Source organism: Anser cygnoides, chromosome 4, assembly GCF_040182565.1.
Source record: "Anser cygnoides isolate HZ-2024a breed goose chromosome 4, Taihu_goose_T2T_genome, whole genome shotgun sequence".
In the NCBI taxonomy this organism is placed as follows: Eukaryota; Metazoa; Chordata; class Aves; order Anseriformes; family Anatidae; genus Anser; species Anser cygnoides.
The window spans coordinates 21,123,649-21,146,431 of NC_089876.1; the positions used below are offsets into that span (position 1 = coordinate 21,123,649).

The 22,783-nt window shown below is 35.3% G+C and overlaps 1 protein-coding gene and 1 long non-coding RNA gene across 8 annotated transcripts in view; one reads left to right on the plus strand and one right to left on the minus strand.

Moving 5' to 3' along the window:
* Positions 1-1,368: 1,368 nt before the first annotated feature.
* The window catches only part of LOC136790655 (uncharacterized), a 52,138-nt gene continuing 30,723 nt past the window's right edge, over positions 1,369-22,783 (minus strand). For 3 of the 7 annotated variants that reach the window (XR_010831001.1, XR_010831002.1, XR_010831000.1), the window contains 3 exons: positions 13,756-14,000; positions 5,786-5,973; positions 1,369-2,574 (listed from right to left, as the gene is read on the minus strand). Coding sequence is in view for 1 of the 7 variants with exons in the window: in XM_066995745.1 (XP_066851846.1) it covers positions 13,966-14,000 (35 nt within the window). In the remaining 6 variants the exon portion in view is untranslated. Of the gene's footprint in view, positions 2,575-5,785; positions 5,974-13,451; positions 14,001-14,125; positions 18,327-22,783 lie in introns of those variants that run through there. The other 4 variants (XR_010831004.1, XR_010830998.1, XR_010830999.1 and 1 more) reach the window with 4 other exon arrangements.
* LOC106039100 (uncharacterized) lies at positions 5,813-21,903 on the plus strand. The gene is made up of 3 exons (XR_007159138.2): positions 5,813-5,941; positions 17,684-17,777; positions 20,904-21,903. It is a non-coding gene; the product is annotated as an uncharacterized lncRNA (long non-coding RNA).

Here is a 22,783-nt window from a genome sequence, read left to right on the forward strand (position 1 = left end):
GTCTACAGCTAAGGATAGATGTATTTTCATTTTTCCCCCTCCAATAAGTGTTCAGTCATACAGATCTTCTATTCCCAAGAAAATGTCTAATGAATACAAAACAAACAAAATATTGTTTCCTTGTAGTGAAAAATCTGCAGTGCTATATATTTTGAAACTGAGATTTTAGCAAAGCCTGTCAAGAATGTGTCTTTGCTTACCCCATTAAAATCTTCAAATTTGCCCAAGGTGTAAGCCTCTGAAAAGCTTTCACATGATCATCATCACAAAACGGCTAACACTGAAAGCTGTGTGGAACTGACTGAATCTTTCCTTGGATAACTACTATTGTCTGGATCTTCTGATAGCCATACTAAATTTAGGAAATTCACTTTCTTAGGCTACGCTAATACAAAAGCAGACTTTTTCAATGCAGAGGAGAAAGAACTAGACTTGAAATAAGCTGGAAAGAAGGACATAGTAAATGGATCTAGGAACATGATGGACAAAGAATCTTGGGCTCAGAGCTCACTTTTTCATGAGGAGCATGGGACTAAAAGATTGAAAGAGAAGAGGTCAGTGGGTGGGCAGAACGCTAAAATATTGAACTCGTAATGGAAAACAGAAATGACAAGGAAAGATCTAAGTATAAGCAGAATGAAAGAAATGGCAGTGACTGGTGAGCAGAAAAGGTATTTGGGTAAACCCTGACTGATGCACAGAGACCCTACATGAAAGAGTGAATGAAGCAAGTGAAATAAGATGAACTAGAGGAGAGGACTGGTGCAGACAGAAAGGCAGCTTGGTTAATGACCAGATTAGAATGGGAGAAACTAGGACTGTTTACCCTTCAAAACATCATAGCAAGCCAAATAGACTTTTATTCATATTTTGGTGGTGAAACTCACACTTTTAGACTGAAAAGTCTGTGGTTTCTGTAGTTGTGTGATGAATAGAATGTAGTTGTGAACATTAGAACGTCACATTGTGTACAAGTGTACTACACTGTATGGTATTTATAGCGGATGATTGGACAACAGGAGAAAATGTTACTTGTTCATGCTGCTGTCTTTCTAGTCAAAAAGAATGCTTATGGGGACAGGAAGACTGCTCTCTTTTGGGGACTATCTGATCAGGTTTAAAAACACAGGGTGAGGCAGGCAAGCAGAAAGAGGGAGCTTACAGGATGAGGGAGACTGAGGCCTTGTGAGAAGCAAAGGGCTACTGATAGGTAGAAACAAAAAACAAGCCTGGAAGGGGAGAGATTTCTTAAATGCCTGAAGGGAAACCATGGAGTTTGTATACACAGAATGTGTATTTCATGATAAAATAAATCATGTTTTCAGTTATTTCATGAAAAAGCAAAACTAGAAAAAAATGAAAGTGGGAATAAGGGAGAATTGTTCCAAACCCTCTCAGTTAATTCTGCTGTGTTGAACAGAAAAATATGGGCTTTATTGGGGAGGTTTGTTTGTTTTTCTATAAAAAGGATTATGTTGTTTTTGTTTCCATACTTGTATATTCTATATAATTTAGCTTTCAAGACAGATAGCCTTTGATGTTTTTGGTATGCTGATTTTAAAGAAATGAAAATAGAGATCAACTTAAAAATAGAGAATCAACCAAGGTTCTCCTCGCCTTGGGTTTCTGTCACAATCTAGCCATACTAAAACTGTGATATGAGGTTGTGGTGGTTTTACTCGGGTGGGCAACCGAGTTCCACCACAGCCGCTCTCTCAGTCCCCCTCCTCAAAGAGGAAGGGGGAGAAAATAACGACACAAAGGGCTAAAGGTTTGAGATAAGGATGATTTATTTGAAGGGAAAAGCGAGAGGGGAAGTAAAGGCCACACAGAAGCACAGAGAGAGAAAAGCAGTTACTTTCTACTTCCCATCAATGAGCGATGTTCGGCCACGTCCTGGGAAGCAGGGCCTCAATACGCGTAGCGGTTGTTCAGGAGGACAGATGCTTCCACAAGGAGAGCCATCCCCTCTCCTTCCCCTTTCCCACCTTTTATTGCTGAGTGTGACATCATATAGCATGGAATATCCCTTTGGTCAGTTTAGGTCAGCTGCCCTGGTGAAGTCCCCTCCCCATCACTTGCCGACCTTCAGCCTGCTGGCTCTTGAGGGCTTGGAGGGAGTCCTGATGCAGTGCCAGTATTATGCAGCAGTAGACACAACACTGGTGTGATACCAATGCTGGTCTAGCTACAAGGGCAGAGCACAGCACTGTATGGGCTGCTGCAGGAAAAGTTAACTCCATCCCAGCCAGACCCAGCACAGAGGTAAATGGGTTTTTCATGCAGCAGGTTGGGTTCCTCCTTTTCTGGATGTACAGATAATACCATGAACAACTAAACTGCCAAACTGCAGGATGCCTGCAGCTGCAGCTGAAGACGCGGGGAACGGTACTACAAACTGGAGGGCTAAGTACTCTAAAAATAAGTTTCTAGGTACTCAAAGGAGTCTCAGATTTATCAGATGATGCATCTCAGTGTTCCAGTCATAAAATGAGGATAATTCTCTCTCTTCACCTTCCCAAATAAATTCACTGATATGTTGTAAGGTATTCAAATGACACAAAAATATGGATGCTGTAAAAGACAATGTTAAAATTAACAAGCTTGTTAACAAAACTGTTCACAGCAGGATTTCGCTAGTGTGAATTGAATAAGACATAGGCCATATATTGAACCATCTTCTGCAATGAACAAGACAGGAATCCTTTGGAAAACATAGCCAGCATTCATGTAATTGAAAATAGTATTGAGTGAGGTAACATCAATAAGGATGTGGAAACTGGGAAAACGAAAAACAAATTAAGTTACAATTGAATACTTATTTAAAAGCAGATTATATTTAAGATTTATATTATTTATATATTTATATTTATTATATTTTAGATTTAGAGCTACTATAAACAAAGCTAGGTAAAAATAATGTACTACACATTTAAATATATTCCTTTTTAAAAGAGTGTCCTTCCAGAAAAAGATGTATTGGCAACACAGCTATTAATGTAATTAACACTTGTATATTAAAGATATTTTCAAGATATTTACTAATGTCAAAACTAATACTTTTATTCATTTAATGGCTTTTTTTTAAGTATAATTGTTCTTTGATACTTTTAACTCTGGATCTATTTTTTAGACATTATTAGATTTACTTTTGCTGCAGTTAGGGCCAATTCCTCAATAATATTACCGCCCTTTAAAAGCTAGTACTAACCAACTACCTTTGAAGATCTAGGCTTCAGTGTCCCAAAAATAAACCATTTGCTAGAAAAGTTCAGTGCAGTTAAGCTTGTGAATAGACCTTTCACAAAAGCAAAGATTTATTCACCTGTGCTTAGGTAGCGCTAAGTGCTAGAAATGAAATAGAATGAAATAATTGATTTAGGAATGCTACAGCCATCATAATACTGGGATTGCTATATGCCAGCTTGCAAATAGTGTATTATCAACAGCCCCTGCATCCTAAGTTTTTTCAATGTTGATAGCTTTGTACATTTCTACCAATTACTTTTCAAACACAGTTCACAGTAATTTATTAACATTACTTCATAATCTGTAATAATGATTTAAAATCAAGAAAGAAAAATATCTTAGTATTAATGAGGTTTTTTTTTTATTGTTTATTTTGAACTAGGGATGACTAATTTTAAATTTAAAAATAGTGACAGGTTGATTTCTTTTATAATAAAGGTATTTTTCCACACTTATTTTTATTTATTTTTTAGTGAAACTACATTTTTTTTAAAGTCCGGGCTAGAAATGGTAGTTTAAACCAGAAAGAGACATGTAATCAAATGAAGACTATAACATAGAATTGATTAAATATTAGGGATGCATTTTCTGGAATTTTCTGAGGTATCTGAAAAGATCAGCATGAATTAATTATGCTTGGAGTGACAAATTGAGCCCTTCTGAGGAAATGTCTGATAATGGCTGATTTTAGGCATGAGAAATATGAAGGTTAAGATAATAAACTTGGGTAATAATATTAAATTCTGTTACAAGATCGCATGCATAATTAGGTTATGACAGAGGAGTCATACAGAGAAACAGAGTATGGAGTAACAGAGTATGGAGTAACAGAGAAACAAAAGGGAGGCAAATCTAGAAATTAAAGTTTGTGAAATAATGCTTCACGTCTGATTTGTTGTTGAAAACAGTTTTCTTCAAGCTCTCTTCAAGCTTCTGATGGCCAATGCATATGTATTTCTTCCCCTTTATCCACAATTTAACACTCTTAAAGATGAGGCCAGTCACTACTGGTGACTGTACTGGTGACAGTACTGGGGCCAGTTCCCTTCAATAACTTTTTCTATGATCTGGATGAGGGGATCGAGTGCACCCTCAGTAAGTTTGCAGATAACACCAAGTTAGGCACAAGTGTTGATCTATTCGAAGATAGGAAAGCTTTACAGAGGGATCTGGATAGGCTGGATCGATGGGCTGAGGCCAACTGTATGAGGTTCATCAAGACTAAGTGTCAGGTCCTGCACTTTGGCCACAACAACTCCAAGCAGCGCTACAGGAAGAGTGGCTAGAAAGCTGCCCAGGGGAGAAGGACCTCGGGGTTTTGGTCAACAGCAGGCTGAATATGAGCCAGTAGTGTGCTCAGATGGCCAAGAAGACCAACAGCATCCTGGCTTGTATCAGAGATAGTGTGGCCAGCAGCACTACGGAAATGATTGTCCTCCTGTACTCAGCTCTGGTGAGGCCACACCTCGAATACTGTGTTCGGTTTGGGGCCCTTCACTACAAGGACATCGAGGTGCTGGAGCATGTCCAAAGAATGGCAATGAAGCTGGTGAAGGGTCTAGAGAACAAGTCTTATGAGGAGCAGCTGAGGGAACTGGGGTTGTTTCACCTGGAGAAAAGGAGGCTCAGGGGAGACCTTATCACTCTCTACAACTACCTCAGAACAGGTTGTAGCGAGGTGGTGGTCAGATTCTTCTCCCAAGCAACAACTGATAAAACAAGAAGAAATGGCTGCAAGTAGCACCAGGGGAGGTTTAGGTTGGGTATTAGGAAAAATTTCTTCACTGAAAGGGTTGTGAGGCATTGGAACAGGCTGCCCAGGGAAGTAGTTGAGTCACCATCCCTGGAATTCTTCTGAAAACGTAATGTAGTGATGTAGTGCTTAGTGACATGGTTTAATGGCAGACTTGGCAGCGCTAGGTTAAAGGCTGGAATAGATGATGTTAGAGGTCTATACCAACCTAAATGATTCTATGATAGAGGTTCATCTTAATTCTAAAGCATCGGATACAGGTGTTTTAGAAGCAGGAGGTTTCTCTTGCACCACTGGTATTTTTCAATAAGACAAATCAGCAGAAAAGTTGTCAGAAATAAATTTGACTATATATGATTAGCAGAAACTGCTGAATTTGAACATAGTGGAAGACCAGAACCTGCTACTGAGGCATCTGCCCTCTGAAGTAAAACTACTCATACCCCTAGTATCGTGAATACCCAAGAAAGCCAAGGTTTTGAGTCTTTTGAAATTTTACATTGAAAGTACAAAATTTATTAGAGTTTTTTGAGGCATATTTCATGCTTTGCAGTATGTGATAGTGTACAAGGTCTCTGACATTTAATACGTAATTGTTTACTCTCACCTCCTGTTATTAGGAACAGAATTGAAGGATGCTGAATGTCTCAGGCGAGGGAAAAAAAAAAAAGTTTTCTTTTCCTTTTCTTCTTTATTTGATACATACAGGTGCAAGACAATAGTTGACTGTAGTTTAAATGTACGTATTTTAGAGTTAAGAAAGCAAGTATCGACCTCACTTACCTCAATAAAATCATAGAATATCCCACGTTGGAAGGGACCCACAAGGATCATCAAGTCCAACTCCTGGAAAGATTCATTATCTTGATTTGATTAATATTGATGGAATTGTCTTCATCCAGCCTGGATATATTTATTTTCACCTGCGGTTTAAATCAGGTAAGACTGTCCCAAATGTTAGTACTTTCCATCTGTGAACAGGTAAATACTTATAAATAATTATAGTATTTTTATTTACATTCATTATACTCACAGTATTTATGTAAAATGGATTTTTATATGAGCAACAAAAGACACCAACATTAAAACAACACACTTCCTCACCAGTCTTCCAGGCTCAACTTCACTCCTTCACTCGCAACTCCTCTATCCACCCGAGAAGCACAGGGGCAATGGATGGGGGTTATAGCTGGTACTTAACAGTTTCTCCCTGCCAATCCTTCCTCCTCACACTCTTCCTCTGCTTCAGTGTGGGTCCTCCATCAGCTACAGCCCTTCTGGAAAATACATCTGTTCCAGAGTGAGGTCCTCCACAGGCTGCAGGCAAATAGCTGCTCTGCCATGGAACTCCTCCCTCTGCCTCCTCCAACACTGGTGTTCCCTCTGCTGTTTCTCAAACCTCTTGCTCCCTCCTCTTCTCTCCTTCTTTCCTTCCCCTCTTAAACATCTTTTTCCCAAAGCATGGCTGGCATGCCCAGCTGTGCTGTGAGGTGTTCGTTAGAGCTGGCTACAACCAGCTGGAACCAGGTGTGTCAGGCATGGGGCAGCCCTGGCCTCTCATCACAGAGGCCATCCTTGCAGCCCCCGCTGATAGCACCTAAGCACCCATAAGCGTAACGTGGAGGAAGCTCAGTGCAAAACTTTAAGAACTGTTTAATGAAGAACACAGAAAAGCAGGAGGGAGCAAAGAGGACAAGAACCCAGGCCTCTCACTCTATTTTCATGACTAGGTGGCAAAATCACACACATATTTACTATTCAAAGTTGAAGGATTAGCCTCAAGTTCCAGCTACCTAAAAATTGCATTCATTGCTGAGGCAGCCTGTTCCCATTTTAGATCTACAGTCAACACGCTTTTAGGAAGATATCTTCTGATCCTAATCAGTGTGCTGTGTCAGAGCCATCATAATTTTCTGCTGCCTTTTTTTTTTTTTTTTTTTCTGTAAAGCACAATTGTGAACCATACTGTCTTTGTTGCGGAGATATTACCTACAAACCTTATAATTATGTAAAGCATAGGACATAATTCAGTTCACAACCCTATGCTTAAAACGTAGATATTTAAAGCATTCCAAAATTATAAAAGCTTAAGTAGATTCCCATATGTTTTCAAAACAACCAAAGTGAGTATTTTGGTATTTCAGTCATATCGGGCACTACTAATACTTGATCTGAACTCTATAGTTATGAGGAATTTGCTTTTGTGCTGCAGTCCTGATGCTATATTGTGCAGCATTATTTTCAGAACTGGAAATATATTATTTCATTATTCTTCATAATTCTAAGGAAGATAAAATGCGCATTCCGTACTGTTCAGGTGACTTTACATACCTATCTGGTCAGAGAAGCTTTTCAGAATTGGCTCAAATAAGAATGAAATGTTGCTTTTAGATGTGATGGAGGGAGTGAAATAATGTCAGCAACAGCTATTTATTTCTACATACAATAGTTTGTGACAGCGAACATATTTTAAGGCAAAGTGGGACATAAAAAAAATATATACATGGCCTCTATGATATCTTTTCCTATCAACTTCTTTTGACAACTTATCTTAGGCATCAATAAAAAAGGAAATAGTTCTTTTTTATTATTATAATTAGTAAGATGCAAGCTTACAGATTATATTTATACCTCTATTTCATGTTACCATTCTTTTTTCGAGGCATCTTTAGAAGTTTTTATTTTGTTCAAAGTATTATATAGTTTGAATTATACTCTTTTTGCAATGATTCCTTACTTTAATTTCTGTTTGATTTCCCCTAGGCAGATTTTTGTTTGTACGTATTTGAATGTTAAACAATATTCTAATACAGTTTTCATTTGTCACTCTTTTCATATCTTGCTCATAGTTACAATATTCTTTCTCAACCAGTTGCAATACATGCAATCTTGAAAGCTTCTTTGATCCCAGAAAGCAGCTTGTTGAAGCTTATCAGCGTGGATTTGGAACACATGTGTAATCAAACTCTGCACATGATTCAAATCTGGATCTGTGTACTTACTTAATCACCTGACTCCACTGCCCTCAGTAAAAAGTTTAATGTTTAGCACTGTGACAGAATATGCATCATCATAGACTTACTTGGAAAAAATATATATTTTACAATAATTTAAATCCTTTTACTTTCTGATTAAAGCATAACATGTTTTTTTACTTGTACTTCCTGTGATCACCTGCCTTTTGGCAATGAACGATCATAATCATTAACAAGTTGTAGAGGTATAGACCTTTAAAAAAGAGGGCATGTCGTAATATGTCATAATAATTTGACATTTTGTAGCATCTAAAATTGTTGTCTATTATGAGTCATAATCAGTGATTTTAAAGATGGTATCAAACTTATCTCAGTAACATGTGAAATGTTTTCTAATTAAGAATTAGAAAATTTAGGAAGTATTTTCATTTTTAGACTTTTTTGCCTTGTTGTGCGATCTCCAAAATAAATGCAAGATGTACAACATGCTCTTTGTATCTTCTGGTTAGAATATTTTTTTTCTGTGCTTCTGGCATTCAGATTGCTGTCAAACTTTCATATGACATTATTTCTAATAACTTTAAAATACAACTAGCAGTGTCAAAAATATTGTTACAGTAGTGCTAAATTAGCAAACAGAAAAAACTTCCACAGAGATGTGGTAGTGATTAATGTCTTAGCTACTTGCTATGAGAAAGTTTTCTGCACAAAGAAAGTAAGCATAAATTGTGTATAATTATTTTATAATATGTACACAATATCTATATGAAGTCCAAGATCAGTTTGTAAACCCCCGGATGTACAGAAAAGACTTTTAATGAACACTTTGCAATCCTAAGTAATGCAATTAACTGATTACTGGGAGCAATTACTTAGAGATGTAAATATGTACTACTTTGTGAGTTTATAAGCTTGCCTTTATAAATATTAAATCACAGAAGTTCTATCTTCAAGCTAACTTAAATGCATTAAAAGAAAATTCAGAACTGATCTGGAAACTGTATGTGTAGTTTCATTGTTGTTAGATATTTTAGACTAGTATAAGATATGTTTTCTATAGGGCAAGCAGCAGATCTCTGAATATGCTATATTCATGACTTGCATTTTGTACATTTTAGTTTTCTTTCAATATTTTGCTCCAATAATTTTCACTGAAATGCTTTTGGCAATGAGTAGAACTGACTTTAAAAAATGCAATATATGCAAAAAAGCATAAAAGCTAGGAGATGTTAAATTTCTTTTTTACATATTTTCATGGTATGGTTTGATTATTAGTGTGAATAGGTGGGATAGGATAGGATAGGATAGGATAGGGTAGGATAGGATAGGATAGGATCACAGAATTGAAGGGGTTGGAAGGGACCTCGAGAGATCATCGGGTCCAACCCCCCTGCCAAAGCAGGTTCCTTAGAGCAGGCTGCCCAGGTAGGCGTCCAGGTGGGCCTTGAATATCTCCAGAGAAGGAGACTCCACAACCTCCCTGGGCAGCCTGTTCCAGTGCTCCGTCACCCTCACTGTGAAGTCTTTCTCATGTTGGTGCGGAACTTCCTGTGCTCTATCTTGTGGCCATTACCCCTTGTCCTATCCCCACAAACCACTGAAAAGAGGTTGGCCAAATCCCTCTGTCTCCCACACCTCAGGTATTTATACACATTGATGAGATCCCCTCTCAGTCTTCTTTTCTCCAGGCTGAACTGACCCACGTCTCTCAGCCTTTCCCCACAGGGAAGATGCTCCAGGCCCCATATCATCTTTGTGGTCCTCTGCTGGACTCTTTCCAGGAGATCCCTGTCTTTTTTGTACTGGGAAGCCCAGAACTGGACACAGTATTCCAGGTGAGGCATGACCAGGGCAGAGTAGAGGGGGAGGATCACCTCCCTTGACCTGCTGGCCAAGTTCCTTTGCACAATAGGCTAGGCTAGGCTAGGCTAGGCTAGGCTAGGCTAGAATAGAATAGAATAGATTCTTATAATTAAAGATAAGAACCTCAAAAAGGATTGACAGACAATGGGAGAGCTAGATAGAAATTATCTTCTGTATCACAAGAGTAATATAGTGTACAGATAGAGAGATTTCAGAGAAGTAAGTTAAAGAAAAGCAGAATTGGATGTCTTCCAATAAAGACAAAACAAACAAAAATAAAATAAAATATTCAAAAACAAAAAAGAATTTCTACAAATAAATAAGGAATTAACTAATGGATAAGAATGTACTCATGCTTAGGTTCAAAACTTAATTGAGAAAGAGCTCTGGACTTAGAGTCAGATCCTTTTGGAGTATGTGGTTAAATTTTGTCAGCATCTGGAACAAAGAATTTACATGGGATAGCTTATTATTTACTAAAACACATGAGGTCTGCTGGTAAAACTGCAACAATAATTGATAAGTGCAGTAAAGCAACATGCCATGCAAACACACATTAATGACACCTTGATTTACCAAAGTGCATTCAGAATCCTTTGTTCCACGGCCTGTCAGGACTTTGTCTGTGATCCTGTCCAAGACAGCTAATTTATTTAAATTTCCACTTTACAGATATAAAACATTTAGTCAAAATATTTCTAGGCTTATAATATTTCATGTATTCATCAATACATGGGAGATGTGCAGAAGCAGAGCTTATAGAAACAGTTTCTTTGAGTAACATGTAAAAACTAAAATATAATTATATTTTTTACATATTTATAATATTTTTATATTAAATATAAAAACTTAAAAAATATGTCTATTGTTCTTAGAAAATATCAAAGGTGAGTTTTAAAAGGGGTATAACAGTACTCTTTGAACTATTTAAACGAATATTTTTTTCATAGGGAGGTAATACTTGTTAATGAGTGTAATTATAAAATTATTTTGTGATGGTAATTCACATTAAAAAAACATTCATTGTGATAATTTAAATTAATATTGAGTAGTGTTCTCAAATCAAGTGATCTCAAAGAGTGCTAAACTATGTGTTCTGTATAAGGCATGTTCTTAATTTCTTTTCTGAAACAGTTGTAATAAACCATTGTGTTTGACAGCAAAAATAATTTCAAAACATGTGCTATCAAATTAGAATTACCTGCACTGAAGATTTTGATTTTAAAAATCCTAAAAGGTTTAAAAATATTTTAGATTTGCCTTCATTAGAAACATATCTGAGTGAAAACACCTTGATTTTTAAATGTTCTTTTTAAATAAGAATTCATAGTTAAAACCATTTATGACAGATCTAGAAGCTAACGTATATTCATAAGAGGAAATAAACTTTTTTATTTTATTTTGTAATAAAATGAAATGTTAAAATCTCAATTATAAAAAGAGAAAGAAAGAAAGAAAGAAAGAAAGAAAGAAAGAAAGAAAGAAAGAAAGAAAGAAAGAAAGAAAGAAAGAAAGAAAGAAAGAAAGAAAGAAAGAAAAAGAAAGAAAGAAAGAAAGAAAGAAAGAAAGAAAGAAAGAAAGAAAGAAAGAAAGAAAGAAAGAAAGAAAGAAAGAAAGAAAGAAAGAAAGAAAGAAAGAGAAAGGAAGAGAAAGGAAGGAAGGAAGGGGTAAAAAAATAAAAAAGACCAAGTCAAAATATGTGATCAACAGATATCATTGTAGTGTTAAAAAGCATGAGTATTCTTGCTGTTGAAACTATATTGACCTCAAGTTTTCTGCTGACATAAGTTATTCTTTTTCGCTTTGCCTGCTAGAGCCAAACACTTGTTTCTATGTATAGCCTTAGAGCCAAAAAGAATGCACAGCTCGTGTAATACGGTAAGTGCTATCTCCAGTCAGGAAGTCCCTCCTGTGATATTTAAATGCCAAAAAAAAGATGATCTGCAAAGTGAAGACAAGTACATAGAATTCCTGAGTATCTAAAACTGCCAACAAGACAAATTGTTTTTGTAGTAAGTGCCTAAGAAACCCATTAGTACCACTTCCACTTGGAAATCAAAATGAATGCAACATAAGAGCACAGTCTGTACATAAAGCAAGCCTATTGCAGACATTGACATTGTTGGCACCTGCAGCATAAACAAAGAAATTGAGAAAAGTTGTCCTGGTTTTGAAGATAGCTAATTCAATGTTATTAAGGTGAACAGCAACTGTGTCTGGATTCAGTTTACAATTATATACGCACAGAGGCACCTAGTCCACTGCACAGCATTAGCCTAATATTCAAGATAGTATATTCTGAGCTTCTACTCTTTTCCTTATGCAGCATATTTTCAAATGAATTAATGTCAGCATACAACAAATGCATTCAGCTTCACTGGATAAATACCTTTGCCTCATGTCTCTGGTAATCAGGTCAGTCAAGATACGTATAACACTGAAGAATGAGAAAACCTCCTATTCCTCTTTGGCTTGTGTTTCACCTAACTTTCATAGTGATTTTATCTGTTAGCCATCATTCACAAAATTCCTGATATTTAACAGTTAATTAGCAGTGAAAATTGATGACATTATTTTTTAGATAACTTCACACTATCTTCAGTTTTAGCTGGCTGAGAAAAGCCCACACGCATATTGTTCTCTACTTGTTTATGTATCTTCTTGTAAAGGTCCTTGATCACATGGATAGGTAACTTTTATATAAATTCAATTATTATTGCTGCTGTTTCAGCTGGTTTTGCTGACAGCTAAGAAGGATGTGATGTTGTGTGTGTTTACATTGAAAAATTATCTTCAAAACTAGGAGAGTAATAAAATTCAAGTTTCACCCTACAGTTTTTTTCTCATTTATTATTATTATTATTATTAATGATAATATAATAATAATAATAATAATAATAATAATAATAATAATAATAATAATAATTCTGTTAAAGATCAGGCCTTTTTAGAGAGTTTAATTTTTTTCTCATTAAAAGTTTATCACCCCAAAAGTTTCTAAGGAACTGAAAATCACATTATAGACTTAGTCCTCAAAGTTTTTGACTTTCATCTTAACATTCCTGGCATGCAAAAAATCTAAAAGAATCTAGAAAGACTGATATCCCTCATATGAGCAAATAATATGTATTTAATTTTATTTCTTTATGCATTCCAACTCCTGCTTTCAGCAGGAGTTATGATTTTCTTTAAATTGAAAACATCTTAGAAAACTAAAACATGAGTAATATTTAATGAATTTACTTGTCTGCAGGTGTGGAAGAAAGGAAGAAGTAATATTCTATTTCACAGTTTGTAAGGCTGAAGCTGAGAAAATTATTGATATACAAGTCATAGAACAAATCTGCAGTGAAGCCAAGAATACAGTTTACTTCTTCCAGTCTTGATATCTATCTAGAAGTTTTAGAAAGGCTTTTTTTTGACAGATATTATGAAATATATGTATTCTTTTAGGTGTATGCATATAGTATTACACTGCATAACACCATTTTTTAAAATAAAATAAAATAAAATAAAATAAAATAAAATAAAATAAAATAAAATAAAATAAAATAAAATAAAATAAAATAAATAAAATAAAAGTGGTTTTACAACCAATGGCTTCTCAAAATGTTATTCACTCCTCAAGTAATCATGAACACTAAAAGATATAGTCAATCAATAGCATGTGGAGGAAACCTCTACTGCATGTAGCGTATTTGCTGTACTGACTCCTTGCTTTTGCTGCATATTTGTCAAGAGATGTTAAACTACAAGGAGCCACACAACCACAAAAGAACACACAGCTAGGGTTAGTTTGCTCAAGGATTTTCCTGGTTGCCTTGTCTGCCACCTAGTGTCAAGCAAGCTACTTTGAGACTAGGCTTATTTATTTATTTGCTTTCTGATAAAATGTACTTTCTGCTTTTCTCTTACCTTTCTCCAGACTTTAGAAAACCTTTTCAAATATTTGACTTTTGGGAAGCCCATTTCAATTTAAGGTAAGCGCAGCATCATTAGTCAGAATGAAGCTCAAGGCTGTAATGAGCAGAGGCTTTCCCTTCCTTTCCAGTACAAAGCTGCATAAATTGATTTTGATCTGGTTGAAGCTGTTCTTCTGTTCTTCATCATGTCATTGTAATAAGCTCAAGAAGAGTCGCAATCCTCGTCATGATCTCTGGCTAAAATAACCAAAAGATTTCATTCAGATTGTTGTGAAAGCATCCTTTTCACTGGACTGAGCCTCCACTTGTTATTTTGGTATCAGAAGTCTATAGTGCAAACATTAATTGAGCCTCCAACCTACTTGGCTTCCAAACGCAGGATCAGCCAGCCTCAGAACATGACATCTGTAAGAATTTCCTCTTGTAAGTCTGCAGTCAATATGAGTATCCAAAGGTCAGAATTTATCTTTCTTAAAACAAAATGTGATTTATTTGCACATACAAAGCATACTAATTGACAAAAACAAAAACAAAACAAAACCAGAAAAAAATACATACACACACTCTCCTGTCTAGCTTGGCATTTCCTCCACATGAAGACACAATTAATGCTGCCTCCATTTTGGACTGCTGCTAGACCCATTTTTTTACTGTGTTACTCAGATGCCTTTGCTGTCCATCTAACTGAGACTGTAGCCACTGACAATTGCCCCACATCCCATCCTGCAGGACAGATCTGTTATCTGAGTGAGCTTTTTTTTTTTTTTTTTTTGGACGGTATTTTTAACTGCTATACAGTGGTAAAGTCAGAGGCTCAACTTCTCACAGCTACTATAGTGATTTTTGTGTTTAGAGCATTTGTGATCTGCTTCCCAGCTAATCTTTCTAATGTTTTATGTTTCCAAATTTTCCATATTAAATACAAAATGTCAGTGGACAAACAAATTGCAGTGTAAAAAAATATTATTTAAAATCAACAATAGTTTCTTTGGTGTGTGCTAATTGCCTCTACAATTAACAACTGAGAGGAACCTTCCTAAGCTAAAATATTACACAATTTATTCTACTTTGTTAAAAAAAGTTTTTCTCAAGAAAGTGTAACATAACATTTATTAAAGTAATGAATTAGTATCAACTGTAATTAAAAACCGACAATTCAATATAACCAGAAGATAATTACATATATAGATAAATATAGCACAATTAAAAATAAAATTTTATGGTGGAAATAAATCTTACTTTGAGGATCTGTGAGCATGAAACATTGTCTTACCAATAAGATAACATACATATCAACGTAATCTATAACCCTCTTAAAGGAAAGGATTCTTTTTAGAAGATTGTGTTGCTACCTGACTAGAAAAAGACACTTAAATATTTGGTCATCAGTAGAGGATACATATTTCATGTTTAAGATTTAACTATAGTATTGAAGTATTGAAAGTAAAATCTTTGAAAAGATGCTATTCTACCACAGTCTTAGGGTTTTTTTCCTTAGATGACAATAATTGCAATAATTGTAATTGACTGGTAATAATTGGCACCCATAACAAAGCCAAAAGCCAGGGTGAGGCAAAGATAAAAATTATTTCTGTTGAGTTCAAAAGTAGGCAAATCAGGATGTGGTTTCCGCGTTTTGTTTTTTTTCGTGTGTGTGTGTGTGTGTGTGTGTTTTCTGTCATTTAAATCAATGTGACTAAACCCTGGACTGAATCATTTGTAAGCACAACTTCAATGTTATTTGCTTGACTACACACAGGATGTAGTGCTAGTTCACATGAGTAGGAGTCTCTATAAATACCCTTAAAGACTCACTCACAATATAGTTTCATTAGTCCAGCAAGACCACAGCTATGACTCTGCAGCTTTTGGTTTAGATTTAGTTTGCACCTCTACAAATTCAAAATACATGCATGAAGAACTTTACAATACAAGACATAAAGGATGCAGTTGTTTAGAATTTCTCCCTCTGAGCCTTTTCCTTTCCTTTCCTTTCCTTTCCTTTCCTTTCCTTTCCTTTCCTTTCCTTTCCTTTCCTTTCCTTTCCTTTCCTTTCCTTTCCTTTCCTTTCCTTTCCTTTCCTTTCCTTTCCTTTCCTTTCCTTTCCTTTCCTTTCCTTTCCTTTCCTTTCCTTTCCTTTCCTTTCCTTTCCTTTCCTTTCCTTTCCTTTCCTTTCCTTTCCTTTCCTTTCCTTTCCTTTCCTTTCCTTTCCTTTCCTTTCCTTTCCACTACCATTAATAAAACGAAATTAATATAGAAAAAGTAAACACATTAATGTTGTTTTAATGATTTGCCTTTAACCCACCAAAGTATGAAAATTCAAAGATAAGGCTTCCAATAAATCTTTAACTTCTAACATAAAGGCACTGATTTCAAGACTTAACAAAATTGCAATTATGAAGGCACAGGGGGGATGTACTGTGGACATAGTCAAAGTTTTAATCCTAAATTTGTCTCGCTCTTGTGAATTTATTAGAGCTTTAAAATTTAACATCATTTCTGTGTGTGATATAAACATATGTGTTCTTGACCCATTTCATAAAACAACCACTAGTGAAATACCATTTGCATTAATCATTTAAGAGCTTTGCAAAAAGATTGCATCTCAAGAGATTTTTCCACTGAAGTTTACACTTTCCAGCTTAGTTTCATTACTTTTTACATATATTGCTTTGTAGCTGTTTGTTGTTCTGGGTGTAGGCTTTAGAATGTATTCCTATTACTTCATTCCAAAGGCATACATTGTCACTTAATATACTGAAAAGAAAAATTAATTCCCATGTAATTAGTTTTACCCTGACAACTACAAAAATTTCATTGTAATCTAATACCTGGCAAAATGAAATTTTGTTTTCACCCTTTAACCACTATGTAGTAAGACTACAAAGGAGATGTTTGTACCATGTTCAAATAATAGATTCAGCAACAATTTTTCACATGGTTTCACTGGATTTTTTATGGGAATAGGGATTTGCACTAATGGGTCTCCTTGCAAGACTAAAACCTAAGATTATTACGTATTTGTAGACATTATTTTCTCTATCCATGATATAATGTTACATTATGTCATGAATATTCTGTGGCTGTTATCAGCACTAATAAGTCAGTAGCATTTAAAAAATGACAGTAAGTTAATCCTTGAAGCCTTATATCTGGATATTACACTTAGCAGAATTTAGCGATGCTACACCTCAGTTTCTTTGTGAATCTGGCTCTGAAATCCATTACACAAGAGAAGCAGATTTAAATCAATGCTGAACATTTTAAAATCCATACTTGAAAGAATTCATACATGCAAGAAAGAGTAAAAAGAGTCTGAAAAATATTGATAGTTAAATGTTTATCCTCAGCCTTAGGAATGTGCATGATCCTTGATACCTCAACACCTATATCAGATAAGGAAGATATCCTTAGTTTTTGAACTAATTTAAGTTTTTTACTTTATAGAAAATTAGATATAAATCTAAGCCTGTAAGAGCAAGTGATGCAGAAATTTTTAAATTAAATAACAAACATGCAAACTGTCAGGCATACGACTTCACTATTATGCTTGATTTAGTGAAGCTCAGTACCTTCAGAAGGGCGTCTAGCACTCCAGCTTTTTCTCTACTCTTTTTCTTTCTTTACTCTACTGTACTAGTATAGTATATTTCATAAGAAGCCCTTCTTCAAAACTGACTAGGTTGGTAATATTACGTAGCAATAATGTTTTTGACCACTTCCTGGCCTAAGATATTTTCTACAGACATTTACTGGCGTGATAAATGATGACAATTTGAGACACAATCTTATTTGGAAATAAAGTGATACAAGTCTAGTTTCTTTTTCTGGAAAACAATATGTATATTGTTTTGCTTATGTTAATATATTCTTGATGCCTTTTCTTTGAAATGTTCTGGCATCTTCCTCTTTTGGAACAGGATTTTGAAATTTGACAGGCCATTGTGGTGAAGATGTAGGTCTGAAAATAAACTCTGACAAGTCATAAGCCTGCAAAGATCACTGATCATGCTTGTAAGTACTTGATAGTGTTTACCTAATAATTTTCTGATTATTTTTCACTCAAATAAGTATGCGCTTATCAAACCTCCATGTGTGATCAAATTGTGCATACACCAAAGTATCAGGAAATTAACATCCATGTCAGAGGTAGGAGAGAACAGTGGATTATTTCCTGGTAACACCTGCTCTCAGCTGGCTTAAGCCCCAGTGCTTGAATTAAAAGATGGGAATCTGCTTTTCATGTACCTGAGTTATCCTCCAAAAAGGAATTACAAAACATTAACCTCTTTGATTCAAATGCATAAGGAATTTGGTGAGGAGAAGAGATCAGAGTTAAACAATTAAACAATCTTCCATGACTATTAGTGGAAGGGAAGACAGGAACTGTGGACTGAGAATCCCTGGTGGATTGACTCCTGGACAACAGCTAAGTCCCCATTCTGTCACCTACTCTCCCTCCCACCCAGCAGGACTGGAGAGGGAATCAGAAAAATAATAATAATAATAAAAAAGGAAAAAGAAGAAAAGAAAAAGAGAGAAAAAGAGAGAAAAAAGAGGAGAGGAGAGGGGAGGGGAGGGGAGGGGAGGGGAGGGGAGGGGAGGGGAGGGGAGGGGAGGGAAAGGGTGGTGCAGCTAGTTTTATTGGTGAGTACAATATCATATGGTATAGAATATTCCTTTGGTCAACTCTGGTCAGCTCTCCCATCTGTGTCACATTCCAGCTTCTAGCCCAACCCACAGCTGACACCCTGGGAGGTCAGAGTAACAAACAGAGAAAACCTTCACACTGTGCAAGCCCTGCTCAAAAACTGCCAAAACATTGGTGTGTTATCAGAACTGTTTTGGTCACAAATCTTAAACACAGGACCATATGGGCTGCTATGAAGAAAATCAACTCCATCCCAACCAGACCTAGTACAGAGTTGTGCTGGAATGACTGGAAATCAAGCAGAGAAAAGACAGAAACAGCAGAGAACAGAGACTGGAATAGAGGTTGAACAGGGAGGCTCTTCACTATACAGAATGGATAGACCTCACTTCTGTATCTCAGTTAGATAACCTATAGATTTACTTAATGAACACCAATCAATCCTTTTTTTTCTAAAGGGAGAATTATTCTTTGGCTTTTCAGAATTAATTGAATGTTTCACCAGTATATTTTAATATAATTTCACAACTGCTGTGTGAAGCAATGGAAGGTAAGGGGTAATTGTTAGGTAAGGAAAAGAAAAAAAAAAAGAATAAATAAATTTAGGCTAATCAAATTTTATATTCATTACATAAAATTCAATGTTGTTTATATTATCTAGTACTTCATATCTTCAAAACACCTCATTTCAATTGCAACTGGGAGTCCTCAGCAATTCGGATTTGAAGATCTCTAGATATAGTTACTAAAAAAATTAGCTTAAGTGATTTTCCTAAGAAAACAAAAAATCTATGTCAGAGACAAAAGGTGTAATTCCAGTAGTCTAAAGAAATATCTTCTTTTAACTTCTTTTGATATGTTCGATCTTGAAATGAAACCATGCTGTTTTGTTTTAAAATATGACACATGGGCCATCTGAAGGTAAAACCAAGCTAATCTACATTATATTTCTTCAGGGGAGAATAAGTGGTATGGTATCTGACATCTGTTTAAATAAACTATTGAACTTACTGAAAGCCCCATAAGACAATCATTCAACCCTAAAGCATGAGAAATGCTGTGATAGTTTGTCTTTTCTGAGTAAAATGATTCAGAAGAGTAACACATACTATATATCCATTGCATCCATTCTGAAAAGAATGCCCTGCTGAATGATGATAGTAGGAGTTGGCCTGGTCAAGATGTTCACTTGAAGGATGCGAAGTGCTGCCAAATATATTAGCCACTCATAGCTGCTTAGTACTGAAAACTCAATGCTGCCTTTTCTTTTTCGTATTCAAAGAAAATGCAGCTCCTTGATTCATCTTCTACTTGAGTCAGCATCATGTATTCATATGTTATTAGAGGTAACATCAGTGAAACTGTGGAATGGTATTAACAAAAAAAAAAAAAAACAGTTATATTCTGGAGTTACGTTACTATTAAACCAAAAAGTTGGTACATTGTGAACTTTCATTGTGATTTGCATCTCTTTAAAAATAGCAATTTAAGTAACAAGAATTAGTTGTACTAAACCCCAAATTCACTTTACCTGATATTATCAGCTAAGTCTTCGAAAGAACATTAGAAGCACCTGTATTTTAAATTGCAGCTGATAAAACAGCAAAGCTCTTGCTGAAGATAATGACCTAAAAAAGGGATAACATCACAGCAGCATCAGACAGTGCCATTCAATTGTCTGTTCTGCCATTTGTAAAGCAATGTGTTATTATTTCTTGATTTAGGATTATGAAGAGCATTGCTCAGGTAATATTCACTTCTTTTGGCAAGCATTTCATGCACAGAATCAGATAAACAAGATGCTATCTTCTGAGACTGCTGAAAACCTATCAAACACAACAAACTCTTTTTTGTCTTTTTAAAAAGTCTAACTGCAAGCTTTCTCACTCTATAAGCATCTTAGTATGTGGTGCAGGATCCAAAACTCAAGCCATTAATATAGGTCTGTGAGTTTTAAGAAGACTGAAAGAAGAAAGAAATTGCCTTAGGTTGTCAGTGCTGAAACAGCAGAAAATAGGGCAAATATACAATTTATTGAAAGAAATTTGTTCATAACAAAGAAAAAAAGTAGCCAGCTACTTTGAAGAAAATAGTCATCTATATAACTGGTTCAAGTATAGCATACTGATTTTGAAACTCTATATCTTTACACAGTAAATGTAATCCTTTTCAATACTTAGAGAACAGTTATATACTCTATTTATTAAAGATGAACCTATTAATATTTAAAGAAGAAAAACAAAGGAAAAAAAAATAAATAAATTCCATGTGAAATCATTCAGTGTGGGAATACCATCTACGTATGGCGGTGTACCTGAATATATTTCTTTACACTTATAAATGAAGCATAATAGCAAAAAGTCACTAGAGGATATAAAATAGAAAAGGAAAACCCAGACTTCAGCTTTAACCATGATTTTTTCCTTATGCTAAAAAGAAAATAATGACACAAATGACATCCTGTTTTGTTTTTTTTTCCTGTTTTTTAGGGAACAGGTGATCATATTGGAGCAATATTCTTTTGCAAACTACAGATTAGTACTGAGTGAAATACTCACTTCTGAGGAGAAAATGATTCACATTTCATGGAGCTTTTATCAATATTTGACCCAGTCAATGGTACATTTGTCTGTGAAAATGCACTTAAATAGCATATGTTATTTCTTTAAAAATCTAAGTGTTTTCTTCTAATCTTGGAGGTAATTTGAGCATGGATATAGGTAAGTTTTAGAAAACACTACTTTTTACTTCTCCAAGGTAATAACTGGTTTTGATTTTCAAATGAAAGTCATGTAACTGTACTTAATACTCTTTGTTTTAAGAAAAACAGAAATGTCGTATATGAACATCAGAGAAGTGTCTGGTATAACACTTGCAAAATACTGAAATATTTCGGGGGTGGGTTGTTTACTGTTGTTTTTTAAGAAAAATAAGAAATGAAATGTTATGCTATCATTAAAAGCCTTATTCTGTGTTCATGAAAGTCAAAAGGATCATTGTTTTCCAAGTTCAAGCTCAAATTACTTTCAAAATAAATAAAGGAAGAACAAAAGAAATTTTCCAAAAAAAAAAAAGGGGGGGGGGGGGGCGCTGGCTTCCGGCATGACTACTTTACACACTGAGAGATTTAAATTCCAGGTAGCTATCTCTGTTGGAGTGGTGAGGATAAATCCAGTTCCCACACACTCACCCCCCCCCAAAAAAAAAAAAAAAAAAAAAAACAACTAGGCTTCAATTCCTTCCTTCATCAATGAAGGAGGGGTGATGGTTCTGAAAACCTCCATTAAACCTAGATTAAATCACCAAAAATCTCCATGTTGTGATTCACTATATCTAAGTTAGGTGTCTACCTTTTTCTTTAGTCATTTCTCTTAAGTAGGTCTTTCCCAAGACCTAGCCTGTCTCAGCTTCTTCTGGGATGGATAGCCGAGGCTGATTCTTTTACAGGAGATATGACAGTGGTCTTTTATCTTTTCTTAAGACTTTATGCTAGAGCACTTTCCTAGGAAGATGGGGAGGGAGATGCCTAATTCAGCTATTCAGCTGCACAGGAATTAAAATTATATCTTAAGAACATACTTTTAATCATCATGCTGAAAGGGGAAGAAACCTGCTGTCCCTTTTTTCTTTCTTTTTTTTTTTTTTTTGGTAGCCCAAAAAAATGCAAAACCCTGAGGACAGAATAGAATAGAAAGATAAGAGGGAACTGGTGTCTCAGCTGGGAAATACTGAAGCGCGTTCATTGTAATATGTTTCTATTGTATTAGACCACCACTGGAAGAAACTTTGTTTAAAATAAAAAATAAAAAGAAGTATTTGTTAGATTAGACCTATTCGGATTAGGTTATTTTACCATTTAGAGTCAAATATCCTCTTCTTCTTTTGTACCATGTTTCTTTACAGTTTCAGCAGAAATGGAAAGGTGACTTTCCAGAATTTAGAAGATATGACTTTCTTCTCTCTCTCAAGATAATGCAAATCTAAAAGGGAAATTTTCAGATTTCCCTGACAAGTGCTATAAGCAGCAAGCAATTGTGAAGTTACTGAACAGCTCTACAAACTAAATGATCAGAATTATGACTGTCTTTTCAGAATGCTCTTGTAAATCTGGGTGTCTGTTCAGTTGTGCCTTACTCAAGTAGAGAAATAAGTAATAGAAATAGATAATTATATCCCTTAAATAAATACCTCTGAAAACATGTGAAAGCATTCCAGATGTCAGTTAATCCTTTTGGTGCTAATAAACTTAGGCACTGCTGTAAAAGGATACATACATATGGAATAGCTGTTTAGAAATTAGGAAGGACTTCAGGCGCCCTTGATAAGATTTTAGCACAACTAACACCATTCAGAAATTCACTGATCTGTT